This window comes from Clytia hemisphaerica, unplaced genomic scaffold (assembly GCF_902728285.1).
Source record: "Clytia hemisphaerica strain Z4C2 unplaced genomic scaffold, Clytia hemisphaerica genome assembly, whole genome shotgun sequence".
NCBI classification, from domain to species: Eukaryota; Metazoa; Cnidaria; class Hydrozoa; order Leptothecata; family Clytiidae; genus Clytia; species Clytia hemisphaerica.
Genome location: NW_027103721.1, coordinates 1 through 14,683, shown reverse-complemented (window position 1 = coordinate 14,683; position 14,683 = coordinate 1). Strand labels below are relative to the sequence as shown.

General features: G+C 36.6%; 1 protein-coding gene across 1 annotated transcript; it reads right to left on the bottom strand.

Moving 5' to 3' along the window:
* Positions 1 to 12,470: 12,470 nt before the first annotated feature.
* On the bottom strand, positions 12,471 to 14,066 carry LOC136804318 (leucine-zipper-like transcriptional regulator 1). The gene is made up of 3 exons (XM_067061025.1): positions 13,923 to 14,066; positions 13,103 to 13,156; positions 12,471 to 12,770 (listed from the first exon to the last, which is right to left on the bottom strand). Exons 1-3 carry the CDS (start codon positions 13,992 to 13,994, stop codon positions 12,555 to 12,557), a joined length of 342 nt encoding a protein of 113 aa, XP_066917126.1. The 5' UTR covers positions 13,995 to 14,066; the 3' UTR covers positions 12,471 to 12,554.
* Positions 14,067 to 14,683: the final 617 nt, after the last annotated feature.

The following is a 14,683-nucleotide window of genomic DNA, read 5'->3' as shown; positions in this document are numbered from 1 at the left end:
TTGAAAATCGGGCACCGTCACATTTTAGGTATTGCCATTTTGCATCAGTGTGGGAAATTTCATAAAAAAATATAAAGTACAGCTCGAGAAATTTAAGAAATACTGTCTTTCCGGCGAAAATAGGTTGCTCCGGCGATTTTTAAATAGTTCCGGCTTCTAAAATGCTTGATGGTGGGCATTGCTATAACCAATTATAAGGAAAAAGTGCAATAAAAATCCAGAAAAACGGCGAATTCCGGCATATTTCCGGCCGAAAATTCTCAAAAATCGGATCCGGCCATATTTTGGGCATTGTTAATGCGCATATTTGAGCAAAAAATCAGAAAAAGATAATGATAAAATCTCGACAAAATGCCAAAAAAACAGTTTTTCCGGCATATTTTCGAAAATCCGGCTCCGTCACTTTTTAGGAATCATCAGTTTGCATTATTGTGCCAAAAAAAACAGAAAAAAAGTAATTAGCCAATCCTGAGAAAAGCTGGTAACAGACGAAGGAACGGACGGACTGACGGAGGAATGTGGGGTAATATAAAGGACCTTCGAGGTAGATCCAAAAATTAAGAATATCCATAATTTAATGAAAAAAATTACATTCTTATAAAAAAAGTGTGTAGTTACCAGGGACATTCTGAGGTGAATTAGAGGGTCCATTTACTACCATCGATGCAAACCATGCTTGTGAGTTATAAATTAAACTCGAATAAATAAAAAACATTGAAATATCGATCCCAATCGAGTTTCAATTTATCAATTTTACACCCACAAGCTGAAAAATCCTACCAGGGCTGTGAGAAAAGGTTGCAACTTCGACAAGTATAAACATATTCAGTATAAAGGGATACCTAAGCATGAAAACACGCCAAAAATCCGAAAAAAATTGTTTTGGATACACCTTTTCGACCGTAGACGCATGTTTCTATTGTCTATTGGTGCGAAAAAAGGACTGGGTCGGTTTTAGTGGCATAAAGCGGACAAGAAAATGCCCGCGCGGTAATTGGTGGCTACAGTCGAAAAGGTGTATTGAGAAGTGACCTTTTTGTGACTTTCACTAATTTTAACCCTATTCGGCCGAGGGGGGGGGGCTGTTTCTGTTCGGAGGTAATAATAGAGCTTTTGCCATGAAATTTTCTGTAAATTCCTAACTTTTATTTAAAAAAATTTGACACAACTCAGGCAACTTTTTTCTAAAGCCTTTGTTAGAATACAATAGCTATTTATAAGAACAAAGGAAATTTCCGGTTTTTGGGTATGTCTGTCAAAAGTTACCTTATGTGACAATGATCTTGTGTGCCAAATTTCATCCAAAAAGACCCACTAGATCAAAAGTTGAGGGGTGGTACAGGAAAAGCCCCCTAGTTCTGAACCGCCCCTAAAAGCCTAGGTTGAATAGGGTTAAGATGATTATTGGAGGATAAGACTTCGTTCTCGAAATAATTTAAAGTAAAAAAGGGGTCACTGCAGTTAAAATACTTTATTGAGCAAAAATCAATCAAATTATTACTTTTAGGATGCGTGAGCGATTTCTCTTTTTCTGGATTTACTGCAATATCTACCTTTAGCGCATTTTCAAGTTTTCTTTTATTTTTTTTTTTTTTTTTATCTATAGTATAGTCCCACGAACAAATAGTACAAATCTAAAGGTTCCTATCCTCCCGCAAAAGGACCACCAGATCATACCGCCAGGAGGAAGGAACCCCAAATGAGCTTACAAAATGAGCAATAATGACTAAGAAATGAAAATATATATAAAAAGAAAATATATATAAAAAGAAAAAAACAACAAAAACTAACTACAGAAAATAATTGATAACAAAAATAAAAATAAACAGAAAGAGCTAGGAGAGCACTTTGAGCATAAGACTAGAATAACGGTCCCCCAAAACGTCCAGTATCGCAGATGAATTTTATCGTTATGCTCAATATATCATGATTTTGGACAACGCTAAATTCGGGGTCACCATAAAGAAGTATTCTACACAATGTTCTGGGATTAAATGGAAACAAAGTTATGTCAAGTTGAAGAAGGCTGTCAAACATAACAAGTCTGTCGTTAGAATAATCAGAGCAATGCACCAAAAAATGTTGTGTTGTTTCGACTGAATTTTGTCGACAGTTGCAAAAAGGGTCGACTGTGTCAGCAAAATTGTGCCTGAACTTATGCTCACGAAGATGACTGAAACCAACCCTTAATCGGTTAAGGAGAACCACGCCCTTGTTGTCACTAGCTTTGAAAACTGAGTTAGCACTGGGTCTGAGGAATTGGAGAATTGCTTGCTTAAAGGACTTAATAGTTGGAAGATTCCGTATATGATCTCCGAGGTTATTCCATTCATTTATGCAAAAAGGAAAGAAAGAGGCACGATAGCGCTCGGTTCTACAGAAAGGTGCCTCGAGTGGTGGTTTTTATCCTTCGCCCTGCATTGCGCTCTTCCTCTCCTCTCTGGGGAGGAAGAATATTCGTAAGATAAGCAGGAGCAAAGCCATTGATTATTTTATAAAAAAATACGAGTCTTCTAGTTAACCGCCTGTTTGCCAGGCTTTCAAATCCTAGCTCAAGGTAGATTTTTTCTCTGGATGTTCCTCTGAAGCATCCGGTTATTGCAAGAAGACAAGCATCATATTGAACAGACTCGAGTTTTTCAGAGAATGAGGAATTACCAGGACGATCATATACGATATCTCCATAATCTAAGTGTGGTCTAACATAGGTTTTGTATATAGTGACAAGAGAATCCCTGGGTAGAAACTTGCGAAGTCTGCGAATAAGACAAATACCTTGATTAGCCTTTTTTATTTTTTCATCAAGGTGACGGTCAAAGGCCAGCTTTTGATCGAGTATGAGACCAAGATGTTTTTGATGATCCTGAACTGCAATGGCTGCATTATTGAATGTAATTTCTGGGGGGTCAGGTGGATTTAGCCTCCTGGTAAAGTACACTTCAACTGCCTGTTTAGAAGGATCAGGGTTGAAGGACATTTTCCATTGATGAGCCCACTCACTTATCTTCTGCATGTCACTGTTCAACTCTTGAGAACAGCGAATATGATCTAGGATGAGTGAAAACAGGGACGAGTCATCAGCAAAAATTTTGATTATGGAAAGGATTGCCTCAGGGAGGTCGTTAATGTAAATCAAAAAAAAGAGGGGTCCGAGAATAGATCCCTGGGGTACACCGGCCAAGATTTCTGTCCAATCAGAAGCCTGACCATCAAGAACCACCCGCTGCGATCTCCCATGAAGAAAATTCTGGATTAATGAAAGAAGGGGGCCAGAAACACCATATGACTTGAGTTTGAATAACAAACCATCGTGCCAAACTCTGTCAAAAGCTTTGGAAATATCAAGGAATACTCCACGAGTGTCTAGAGGTGGATCAACATCAAAACCATTCAGAATGTCGTGTGTTATAGATAACAGCTGAGACACACAGGAGTCACCCTTGCGGAACCCAGACTGGGAATTTGTGAAAAGATTGTTGTTTTCGAAATAGGTGTAGACGGAGTCAAAGATACACTTTTCAAAGATTTTTCCAAAAATAGGCAGGAGAGACACTGGTCTATAGTTTTTTACTACACTCTTGTCCCCTTTATTTTTGAATATAGGAACAACATTAGCCTTTTTCCAGTTTGATGGAAAAATGCATGAATCTAAAGAATATTGATAGATCTTCATAAGAGGTTTAACCAAGGACTCGTCACAGATCTTAACCATCTGTATAGAGATGTCATCCCAACCATGCGCTTTGTTAGTTTTAAGTCCGCGAATGAGGGCTAAAATTTTGACTTGATCTAGAGGTATATTGTTTATTCTAAGATTAGTTACATAGTTTTGTTGCGGCAATACACTATCAGTGTCTATGAGAGAGCACTGATTTGCAAAGAATTGATTAAAAATATTTGTTTTCGTTGGAACATCAGCAATAAGATTATTGCTGGCATCTCGAAACAGGTGGGAATCCTTGGTGACTTCCTCCTATGAAGAAATTGATTTAGAATAGACCAGTATTTCTTAGAACCCAAGTTTGGATCATTGAAGTTATTTGCTAAGCGAGAGAAATAAAATTCTTTAGCATCTCTGACAGCCCTTCTACACCTAGATTGATGTTCTTGGAGGATTTTGAGGTCTTCTTTTCTCCTCCCATTTTTTACATACCGCTCATAAACTTTAGATTTTTCAAGTAGGGCTCTCTTTATCTCAGCTGTCATCCATACTGCATCCTTATTCCTGATGGTAATGATTTTATTAGGCACAAAGTTTGACATGATATTAATGATCGTTTCAGTCAAGAAGGAGACCCGGCCATCCATATCAGTTCCCTCAAAAAACCTATCCCAGGCAACCATGTCCACCGCCCTTCGAATAAGATCGGGATTTGCTTTGGAAAAGTCCCAAACCTTTCGTTTGTAAGATGGTGGGAAGGGGATTTTAAAATTTAGTTTACAAAAGGTTATCTGGTGATGGCACTTAGGGTTCAAGGATGGAAAGATACCACTATCCAGAATCAAATGATCAGCTGATGAAAAAATTAGATCAATGCAAGAAGTTGAATTATCAAGGAGATGAGTAGGCCCATCAATTAATTGTTGCAGACCATGCTGGGTAGCTAAGTTTTGAATTTCTCTACCTCTAGGATCAGTGACGTCACCGCTCCACCAATCAGAATTCTTAACATTGAAATCCCCAAGAAAAAGTGTAGCAGTAGTAGGAGAAAAATTTTGGATATTTATTATAGTCTCCTCCCATTTACGAGAGAAAACATCGAATTCGTCAGAAGTCTGACTGGGGGAACGGTAACAGACACAAAGAAAAAATCGGTTCGCACCGGTTTTCATCTCAGCTACAAGACATTCGTGCAAAGTAGTGAGTTGTGGTTTTACGTCAAGACCTAGGTGGTCTCGATGATAAATACAAACACCGCCTCTCTTATTGTTAGAGGGATGGTCGCATCTTTTGATCTCATAATTTTCAATAACCAGCCTAGGATCGTCATCTTTTATCTCAGAGTTAAGAAAAGTTTCACCCAAGCAGACTATGTCGAACTTATGAATGTTTAGAAATGCAGAAAGTTGTTTAATCTTAATAAAATCTCCCATAGAATCTTCAACCCAAACGCTATTCAGATTCCAATGACAAACACTAAGCGTGGTTTCCCTCTCCGGCCCAGGATTAACCTCAATATCTCCGGACAAAAGAAGGCATAGAAGCATAAGTGTAAAAAGAAAATTTTGTAGGATGGAAAAACTAAAGGAGTGGTTAGGCTCACGATATTTCAAACATAAAATATTGAAAAATCCGATGCATGCTCTGTATTGACTAAGACTTACCCCCATGACAAACTCTTATTTTCAACAACCATCAAACAACATGACATAGGAAATTTGCTCTCGATGCTCTCTAAGCCGAAAAAGTAAAAACAAAAAAACAAAAAGATAATTCCGAAAAAAGTTGTAAAACAAGAAAAGAAGTGTATAATGCGTAAAGAACCATTATTGAGATAAAAGCTCAATACACTAATTATATTCAAACATAAAAAGATGACAAAAACAATTGAAAAGCAAATCATCTCAGAAAAGATGATTTGCAAAAAAAACACGAAAAATGTATCAAACAAAGGACTCGAAACGTTGTTACAAGTCGTTAAGAACAGGGAAAAAAAAGGCGATTAATTATATCAAGTTAAGTTTGCTAAAAAGAAAAAAAACTGATTTTTGTTGGAAAACGAGATTTCAAAGGTTAAAGAGTGTGTTTATTTAAGCGAAAGAAGAAAAAAAAAAGCATAAGGCGTAAAGGCGTATTTACTCAATCATTTTATCAAACTTTTCTTCGCTGTCAAAGAATCGGAACCCACCATCTTTCATTTTAGCCACAGTGTTGCAGTTTATATCTGCGAAAACAAATTCAACATTACAATCTGGCGTGATTTTTTCACGAGCCTTGTCAAGAAGATTTAACCTTTTAGTTGTCAAATCTAAGTACACCTTCACTTTATCACCACCATTTTTTCTTGCTCTATAGATAATGCTGCGTTTACCAAAAGAAAAAAATTTCACAATCATGGTTTTTCGTTCTTTGCCAACTCTATGAGCCCTGTCAATATCTTCTTTCTTGATTTCAATTTTCAAAGATTCTTTACATACCTCGATTACCTTATCAACACATTGCTTACTAGATTCCTCTCTGGCTTTTGGTATACCATTAATTCGAAGACACTGCCTTCTTGAATATTGTTCGTTATTGTCAGCATGAGATTTTAATGCTTCAACAGAAGCTTCCAGAACAGCCACTTTGTCCTCAAGTTGGGAGATTTTCAGATCATTTCTAGTCATTTTAACATTAAGATTGTCAATTTCCAACTTTTGATCAGATAGAGTTTTACATAGATTTTGAAACATTTCTTTCAAATCGTTAAAACCTTCCTCTACAGCCAAGGATTTACCAAATTCTGTTAATTTCTTTTCCATAACTTCCTCAAATTTGGCCATTTCAGTGTTAGATCTTGAATTCCTTTGGTTGCTCATTATTAAAATCAAACCAATAATCCAAGCAAAACAAAGTTCAAATCATGAGCATAAATCAAACAATCAAAGTTTATATCAACATAAAAACAAAGTTTGAATCAGCAATCTATCATAACATAAGCAAAAAATTTCAAACGCCCTTTTTCAGAAACGAAATTCTAGAGCATGACCGTTCTCATTGAAGGTCGGAACGTTTTCTTTTATCCACCCCCCGGGGGGGGGGGGGCACTGGGTTTGCGGACTGACGGTATGTGCGGGCCAAAAATTGGCTTTTAAAATTGCACCCTTATAGTGCAGCAAAAATCAGTGAAAATCGTACCCTTAGAGTGCATTTTCCCCCAAATTTTCGATCCCTTTTGTACGAAAAATGGTCAAAATTCTAGCATTTTTGGTCAAAATATCTAGATTTCTCAAGAATTTTCTGAAATTTCTACCCTTACAGTGCATCTCTAGTTTTTCCGACCCTTACAGTGCATTTTAAACATATTGGAAAAGGTACCCTTAGCACCCGCACATACCCGTCGGTCCTTTTGCCCAGCTGCCCCCCCCCCCGGGATCCACCCTTATAAGGAAATTTTCTTTTCATAGACCTGAAAATAATTTAATTCACCTCAAAAACACACCTTAGTTATCACGCACATGTCAGTTATTTTGTCTGGTTGTTCCCTTTCAAATTAAAAATACCCATTGTGTCTCAAAATTAAAACTTTATACTCTTGGAGGTTTTTTTTTCGGACATGTTCGAAGAAAGAGAGGACCCGATGGAGCGCCCTTCGCACTGGAAAAATTTGCCAAAATACAATCCCCAGTGGGAAATTATACTCAAATTTTCATCCCCTATAAAAATAATAAAATAAAGAAATCCTCACTGTAAAATATATTATTTTTCTATCCCCACAGAATTTTCTTGACTTTGAAACAGTGAAATTCAAATTCCCAGCAAATTCCCGTTTTTGTCTGTTATTTTTACCCCTACTGGAGTTTTACCACACTTCCAGGCAGATCTTACATCTGTACACAAACCGAGTATCTACGGCTAATCTCAAAATTTATTGCCGTAGAGGGTCTGTTGTCATTGTCTTTTCTCATTTGAGATTTGTCAAACCAACCGCTGCAATGGAGAGGGGAGACGATAAGAGAAGTGTTGCTATTTATAGATCATACTTCATCGCAGAGGTCTATGTACGTGAACTTTTTTATCAAACAGACAATGCGCACAGAGTGTATGCATGTGTATGTAGGTACTACGAAGCGATAAACGTGAGATACACTCTGGTACAGACGAAGAACGATGAACAAGAAAATAGAAAGAGATCTCTTTAAATATTTGATTAATAGAGCTCTTTGTTTAATGAGATTATTCTGGCTTTGAAATATGTATGGGTTGAAAAAAATAAACTTTTTGAAAAGAATTTTGAATTATTCATGAACAATTTCTTTATGTTTTATTCATGAAATATTTTTTTCCGTCTGAATTTTTATGTTATTGCTTTTGTTGAATTATGTATTCAACATTCAGGTCGACTTTGAAGCAGAGAAAGTTGAACATTTTCTGTGAAAAATATTTTGTGGAGATATGTTAGAAGAATTTTGAACATCAAGATTTGGTCGCTTTTGGTTAAAAAAAAGGAAAGGTAAGAAGTGTGCTATTTCTTTTCATAATGGCCAAAAATAAAACTTTCCTGATTTCAAACTGTTTGAACTTTCCTATACCCGGCGGAACAACCGTAAAAGTGAGGAGGCTGAAGGCTCAAATGGGATAAAATTCACTAGGAATTTGAGAGAAAATATCTCATTTTCTCAGAAGTGGTAAGGCTAAAAGCTAGCCAGTCTCCCCGCTTCCGCCGGGCCTGCTTCCAAGGAAATTTTATACTAGTAGTATATTTTATAGTTTACTACTGCACATCATTTCTCTGAACTTTCTAACATCCGAGAAAACATTTTTACACCCCTCCCTCGGTGACCCAATGAAATTTTGAATTCCACCGGGGTGGCTTTAAAAAAAGTAAAATTTCACCTCAGTCACCGACATCCCACCGACATCTCAAAACCACTGGGTGAAAAATTTGAATATAATTTTCGCCGGGGTAGGACAAAATCAGAGGGAAAAAATATTTCCAGAATTATGTAATCAAAATTTTGTTTATCTTTTCGATTTTTACTGGTTTGACCTACTTAATACGACTTTTGACCGGGTAAAACCATAAAATTTCAACTAATTTTTACCGAATTTACTCATTATCCAACTGGTGCTTAAAATTAGGTCCTTTTAGGCAATATCTTTTCACCGAGTTATCCACCGGAGCGGATCTGACTGGGTTACTGATACAGGGGTGGTTTTTTTTTCGAAATAGTCCCGTAGTCCAGGGGGCACTGGCTTTGTGAAGTGACAAGTGTGATGGGTGCCAAATTGACCCTCGTAGGAAAAAAATTTTCCATTTTGGGCTGCCTCAGAGAGATTCATTTGAGGAAAATAAATTTTTGTAAACTTTCCATTACAAACCCACCAGTATGTCATCCATATTTATCTTGAGCGAGATGACGTAATCCTGAAAGTTGACTTAACGATATCACACAGGGTCTCGAATTACAAAAACTTTTTTGAAAAAAAAAACAAAATTTTTATAAAGTGAGAGATCGTTGATTCGAAAAATTCACACTGACATGACTTTCTTGGTAGAGACTATGGTATATTATTTTCTTTAATTTGGATGATATGAAGTGGGAGTAGGAGTGTGGGAGTTTGAGAATTAGGAATTATGAATTAGGGGGAGGGGAGTGTGTTATCATAGGTAAAATTTTCAGGTCTCTAAAAAAAGATAATCCGTGAACTTTCGCCATTAAATAGACAAACGCAATCATCATAATGGTCGATTTTTAAATCACATTGCCCCCCCCCCCCAAAGAGGTCCTATTTTGGGGAGAAGAGTTTTCTAGTGTAGACTAAGACTTACAAAACTCTATATTTGCATTCATAGGAAACCAGAATAAAACGACTTACCATAAAAGACTGAAGCACAATGAGTATCAAGGTCTGCGTACTCATAATCGGTGATCGGAATCAATGGTCGGATTATCGGGATTTCAAATCGGATTTACAGCAACATGTTCGCGGTCGTATAAACATTGAGGATGTTCTTGATATCGCTGGTATCCATGGTAACAACCAATCAAAAGCTATTGGTGACTATCTGACCAATCGTGACGCAGTTATTCTTGTTTGCTCTAAAAAATTACGTCAATGTATTGAAGACCGTCGTTCAGAAGAATTTAAACTAAAAGGACGCTCTATAAAACTGGATGGTGGTGTATTGAAGGATCATTTGAATGTAGAAAGTATAAAGAATAAAACAATTTTAGTTTCATTAGATTCGGAGGACGATTCCGTTGATATAGTGCCCGCATTCCTTACGGACAGACCCCATTTTAATGCAGAAGATGATAATATTAACGATCAAATTATGAGCTGTTTATTAGCGGAATAAATAATATGGGGATATTTTGTGATATCAATCATAAATTTTAGAATATTATTGTTATTTTAAAGGGTTCAACTGAACCTATAAATTTAGATTATTTAAATGGGCTTTCCAAAAAAAACCGTATATTCCAAGGGGGTAAGGTCAGGTAAGGTTTGATATGTGGCAGAATTCCATAGGGAGATACAAAAATCTTTCAAGAATAACTGGAATTCCAGGGTTTATACCGGAAGTTGCCTGGAATTCCAGGGGGTTACAGCATTTCCAGCCATAGAGGGATGGACCTCCTCAACAGGGGTATACGGTTTTTTCTGGAAAAGCCAAATACTGAGAATCTCATCCATACTGCCTAATAAGGGAGGGGTGGTGGGGACGGGTGTTGGAAAAACGGGAAGGGGGAAGTTCGAAAAATCTTTATATTTTGATAAATAGGGAGGGGGTAGCCTAGAAATCTAAGCTAGTTTGATTCAGTCACTAGGATAAATCTGACGGTAAGTTGTGACAGTATTCCAAGGCAAACTTAAAATCAGTAAAAAATCTTGAAAGCGTCGATATTTCCATTAGCCGTGTGTCCTAGCCTCGTGAATAGGGGCTAGGTTAACTAGGCTAGAGTTGTTATACATTTTAAGGTTTTTATCTATGCTAATTATGTTCCGCTTTTAAGTCCAGAAATTTTTAACATCAAAAAATTGGAATAGGAATATTCTAAGAACATTTTTAGAATCAAACCTTCCAAAACGCTTCGAATAAAAAAACGAAGTTCCGGAACACGGTTTGTGTAAGGAGTTATGTGAAGTGATGTTAAAGTTAAGAATTTTTCAGACATAAATAATTTCCCCTCTTCGTAAATAAATGTATATGATAAAAAAGTTGCCGCATTATAACACTCCCTTCTCACAGACCCGGTAGGATTTTTTTTCAGTCAGTCGGGATGTACTTAGTGAGTTCCACTTTGACGATTTTCGAAAAATAGAAGCCTTTCAAGTACTTTGACGCAAATTCGATTTTTTCGCTCTGCAGGAGCTTCGAAATTTAAAAGTGACGTCACAAAATCGAATGTTTAGAGCCCAAAAACCCGGGCTCAAAACATTCGAAAAAATCGCAAAGTGGAATAGACGTTAATTGCGTAAAAAAACGCGGGTGACGTCTAGTATAGGCTAGGATGTACTGAAACTCGATGGGGATTAATAGGGTCTATCCGCTTTGGATTTGAATTCCATTGTTTTCAAGTCAGAAAATCCAGTAGGGGTAAAAATAGCACATTATCTTTGTGATTATTTTTAACGGGACATAAATTGGAGTATAATTTTCAACTGAGACAATGCTCTGGCAAATTTTTGGAGTCCCACCAGGTTAGTAAGAAGGGGTTATATCATAACCTCTTACAAATCTACGGTATGTCCGGAAAAAGCGAAGCAGATATTGTATAGAGTAAAATTTTAAAAGTTAAATTTTAAAATATTTTAAAACTTACAATTTAAGCCCTTTTTTGACCTCTTTTTGGGCTCGTGGAGATCAAAGAGACCGCTAGTGTCCGATCTGACAAAACCTTTTCGACAGTTTTCGCTACGGAAAACACTTTGAGGATAGTTAAAATTCTGAGGCTTATGACCTAATAAAAAGTCCAACAGCTCTCGGACTATTACTTGAAATGCAAAAGGACAAGATATCTTTTTTCATTCAATAGATATCTGATTCAATTACGTTTTTGAAAAGAGAATCGAGTATTTAGGTCATAAAAAGCAATGCAAAGTATGAGAATTTTACTTTATAGAAATTCTGTTCTGCTGAACAAACCGGACAAACTGTATTGAAAAACTCTACCATTTTAGAATAGAATACATTTATTCCACTACTCGGTAAATCCAACTCCTGATACAATGATAGCTTTACCATTTTCCTTTTAATATAACCAATCCTTGGTATTTTTTCTGGGTAAGCCTGTCTCTGGGTTTGATCAGTTTCTTTGAAACAAAACCCAGCTAAGCTCTCATCATCGTCTCAAAGCCCAAAATAAGTCTTTCCATATATCAAGCTTTTACTAGATGTTTCTGCAATTTTATTGTTTTTATTGTTTCTGTACAGTCTCACAATTAGGTTTTTCAGTGGCGAAGTTTTTAAGAACATTTTAAACTGAAAGAATTCATTTCCAGGGAAAAGCTGGAAGAATGGGCTATTCAGGAAATAGTCTGTGTGTTAAGGAGGTGTGACGTCCAGTGTGGCCTCGGAAATAAAAAAAATAAGGAGGGTGTGATTTTTGTGATTTTGTGTAAAAATCCAGGGTGGTAAGTGAAATAAGTTGGAAAATCCAGGGTGGTCAGTAAAACGAGGGTCGAAAATCCAGGGTAGTTAAAAAAATCAGAAAAAAAATCCAAGGGGGTCCTGAAAAAAAGTCACCTTTCCCTAAAAAAACCTCCTCAACATATGGGATACAAGTGTTTTCTGGTATAGCCCAATTTGCAAAACACAAATAAAACTTGGAGCCCAAATAAGTGTGCATGATAAATCACTACACCATCCTCAGCATAAGTTCAAAAAGCAACAATTTATAGCATCTCAACTTTCAGAAGAAAATGCCGGTACAACTTCTTCCGTGGTACTGGGAGGTGGAGTCATGAACTCAGCTACAGCATCTAATATATCAAGTAAAAGTTCTTTCTTTAAGCGCCTAATGTCCGACAGTCGAGCGACCTTATGAAACTGTTGAACGATAATACTTAGCGCGTGCCGCTTCATGTCTACGGCACCGATACCATGCGATGCCTCGAGTATCTGAAGGTAAAAAGAAAATTGTAATGAGTAACTACGTTGGTATAAGGACCACCCCTTTCTCAGTGAAGTTTTTTTGAAATCCACCGGGGTGGCTGTGATTTCACCGGATCTGGTTTTGAGACCTCACAATCTCACTGCGGTGGGAACCTTTAATTCATTTCTACCGGGGTAGGGAAAAAGTTCACTTTCAAGCGTTAACGAGTATTTTTCCTAGACTTTATCATTTTTCGATTTTACGGGAATTAGGCGATTTTCTGGCCTTTTTTCACAGAGGCGGATCTGACCGGGTCACTGATAGAGGGGTGAATTAAGAAGAGCTTTGGATGACTTACATGGATGACATTTTGGTTTGTGACATTCATTTCTAAGTTTTGTTTACAAAATGCCTAAAATGAAAAATTTAGAAATAAAGTCAAAATTAATTCAATACAAACTTTTTTATAAGAAACTATAAAATTTTTGTTGATACCAAGCTGTTTTTTGTGATTTGAAGGCTTAAATATGCTTACTTTGTTTACTTATTTGTCTAAAAATCTGCTTTCTTTTAGCTGTTTCTGAAATTTGAGAGTGTGATTGTTTTTAATTTGCACTCTCGAGTTTGCCGAAACTGTGCCTATGTCCTTATAAAATTGTTCTTATAAAACACGCCTACGAGTTGTGTAACTCTAATACGTGTTTTTTTTAAGAAACTAGTTTTACCAAGCAGCCTCAATATTTCTTAAGAAATCGGCCTTTTGAGCCTTAAATGTTTCTTACATGTTTCGAAACTTTTTGACATAATCAGCCTCATGGAAGGCTGGATTGGAAGGTTCTTAAGAAAAACCGAATTAAAAAATGTTATTTTCTCATTCTCAGCCTCAGTATGTTTCTTAGATGTTTCTTAGTTTTCAGGCATTCTGAGCCTCATGTTTCTTAAAAGTGTGTTTCTTAAAAAAAACAAAAAAACGTGTAGTTTATTTAAGGCACCCATACTCAATTTGTGCGTTTTTTTATAAGAGCGTCCAAGATTGTTGGAGCTTACCGATGTTCGCTACATTTTTTGAGTATTTTTGTGCAATTTCCACAGAAAAAGTGAGCGAATCACCTGAAAATAACGTAATCCTTCTTCAAAAACCTTTTTGTCAGAAATTGCTCGTTTTTTCTAACACATACCTGGAGTCTGCTATTAGTGAAGCCATAATAGAAGGGTGCAGAGAACAGATACAATGAGTCTTCAGGTGGCATTGTAACATCGCCGTAGTAAATGTACCGCAAAAGCGATGAGAAGGACTGCGGTGAAGGAATAGTTTCTCCAATAGTCACCTAATGTAAAAAAATTATCTTCGTAGTAATAGTAATTTATCATACTAGACGGCTTTTAAACAAGCAGTGTAAAAACACTGATCTACAGCAGACTTTCGCTTATTCGAACTTCTATTATTTAAATCTCTCTATAATTTGAACTTGTTCCCAGACCCCGTCAAGGGAAACCTTCCCAAACTACTTTCTATAATTCAAATCTCTTTGTAATTCGAACAAATGAGATTCCCCTTTTGAATTCAAACAAACAAGAGTCGATTGTGTAGAGCCTGGAGACGAGAGTTTCCAATCTCGGCCAACCGAAACCTTTCATCGGAGTTTTTTTGGAAATGGTACCCTAATGGTAGCATTCGTCAAAACATCGAGACCGCTTAGGTCTAATTTTCCTTAAACACTTGTGATGATGTAGCGTCGTTTAAACACAGCAATGGCTTCATTGCGGGTACCACTTTCAAAAAAGCTTCGACCAAAGACAGCGAATATAACCTAGTCTGATATGATACTTGATGAGGTTTTGAAAAAAGACGAAAGATCGTAAAAAACAAAACAAAAAAAAACCAAAAAAAAACCGTTGATCTTAATTTTTTGTTCGTTTAAAACTTATAATACGTATA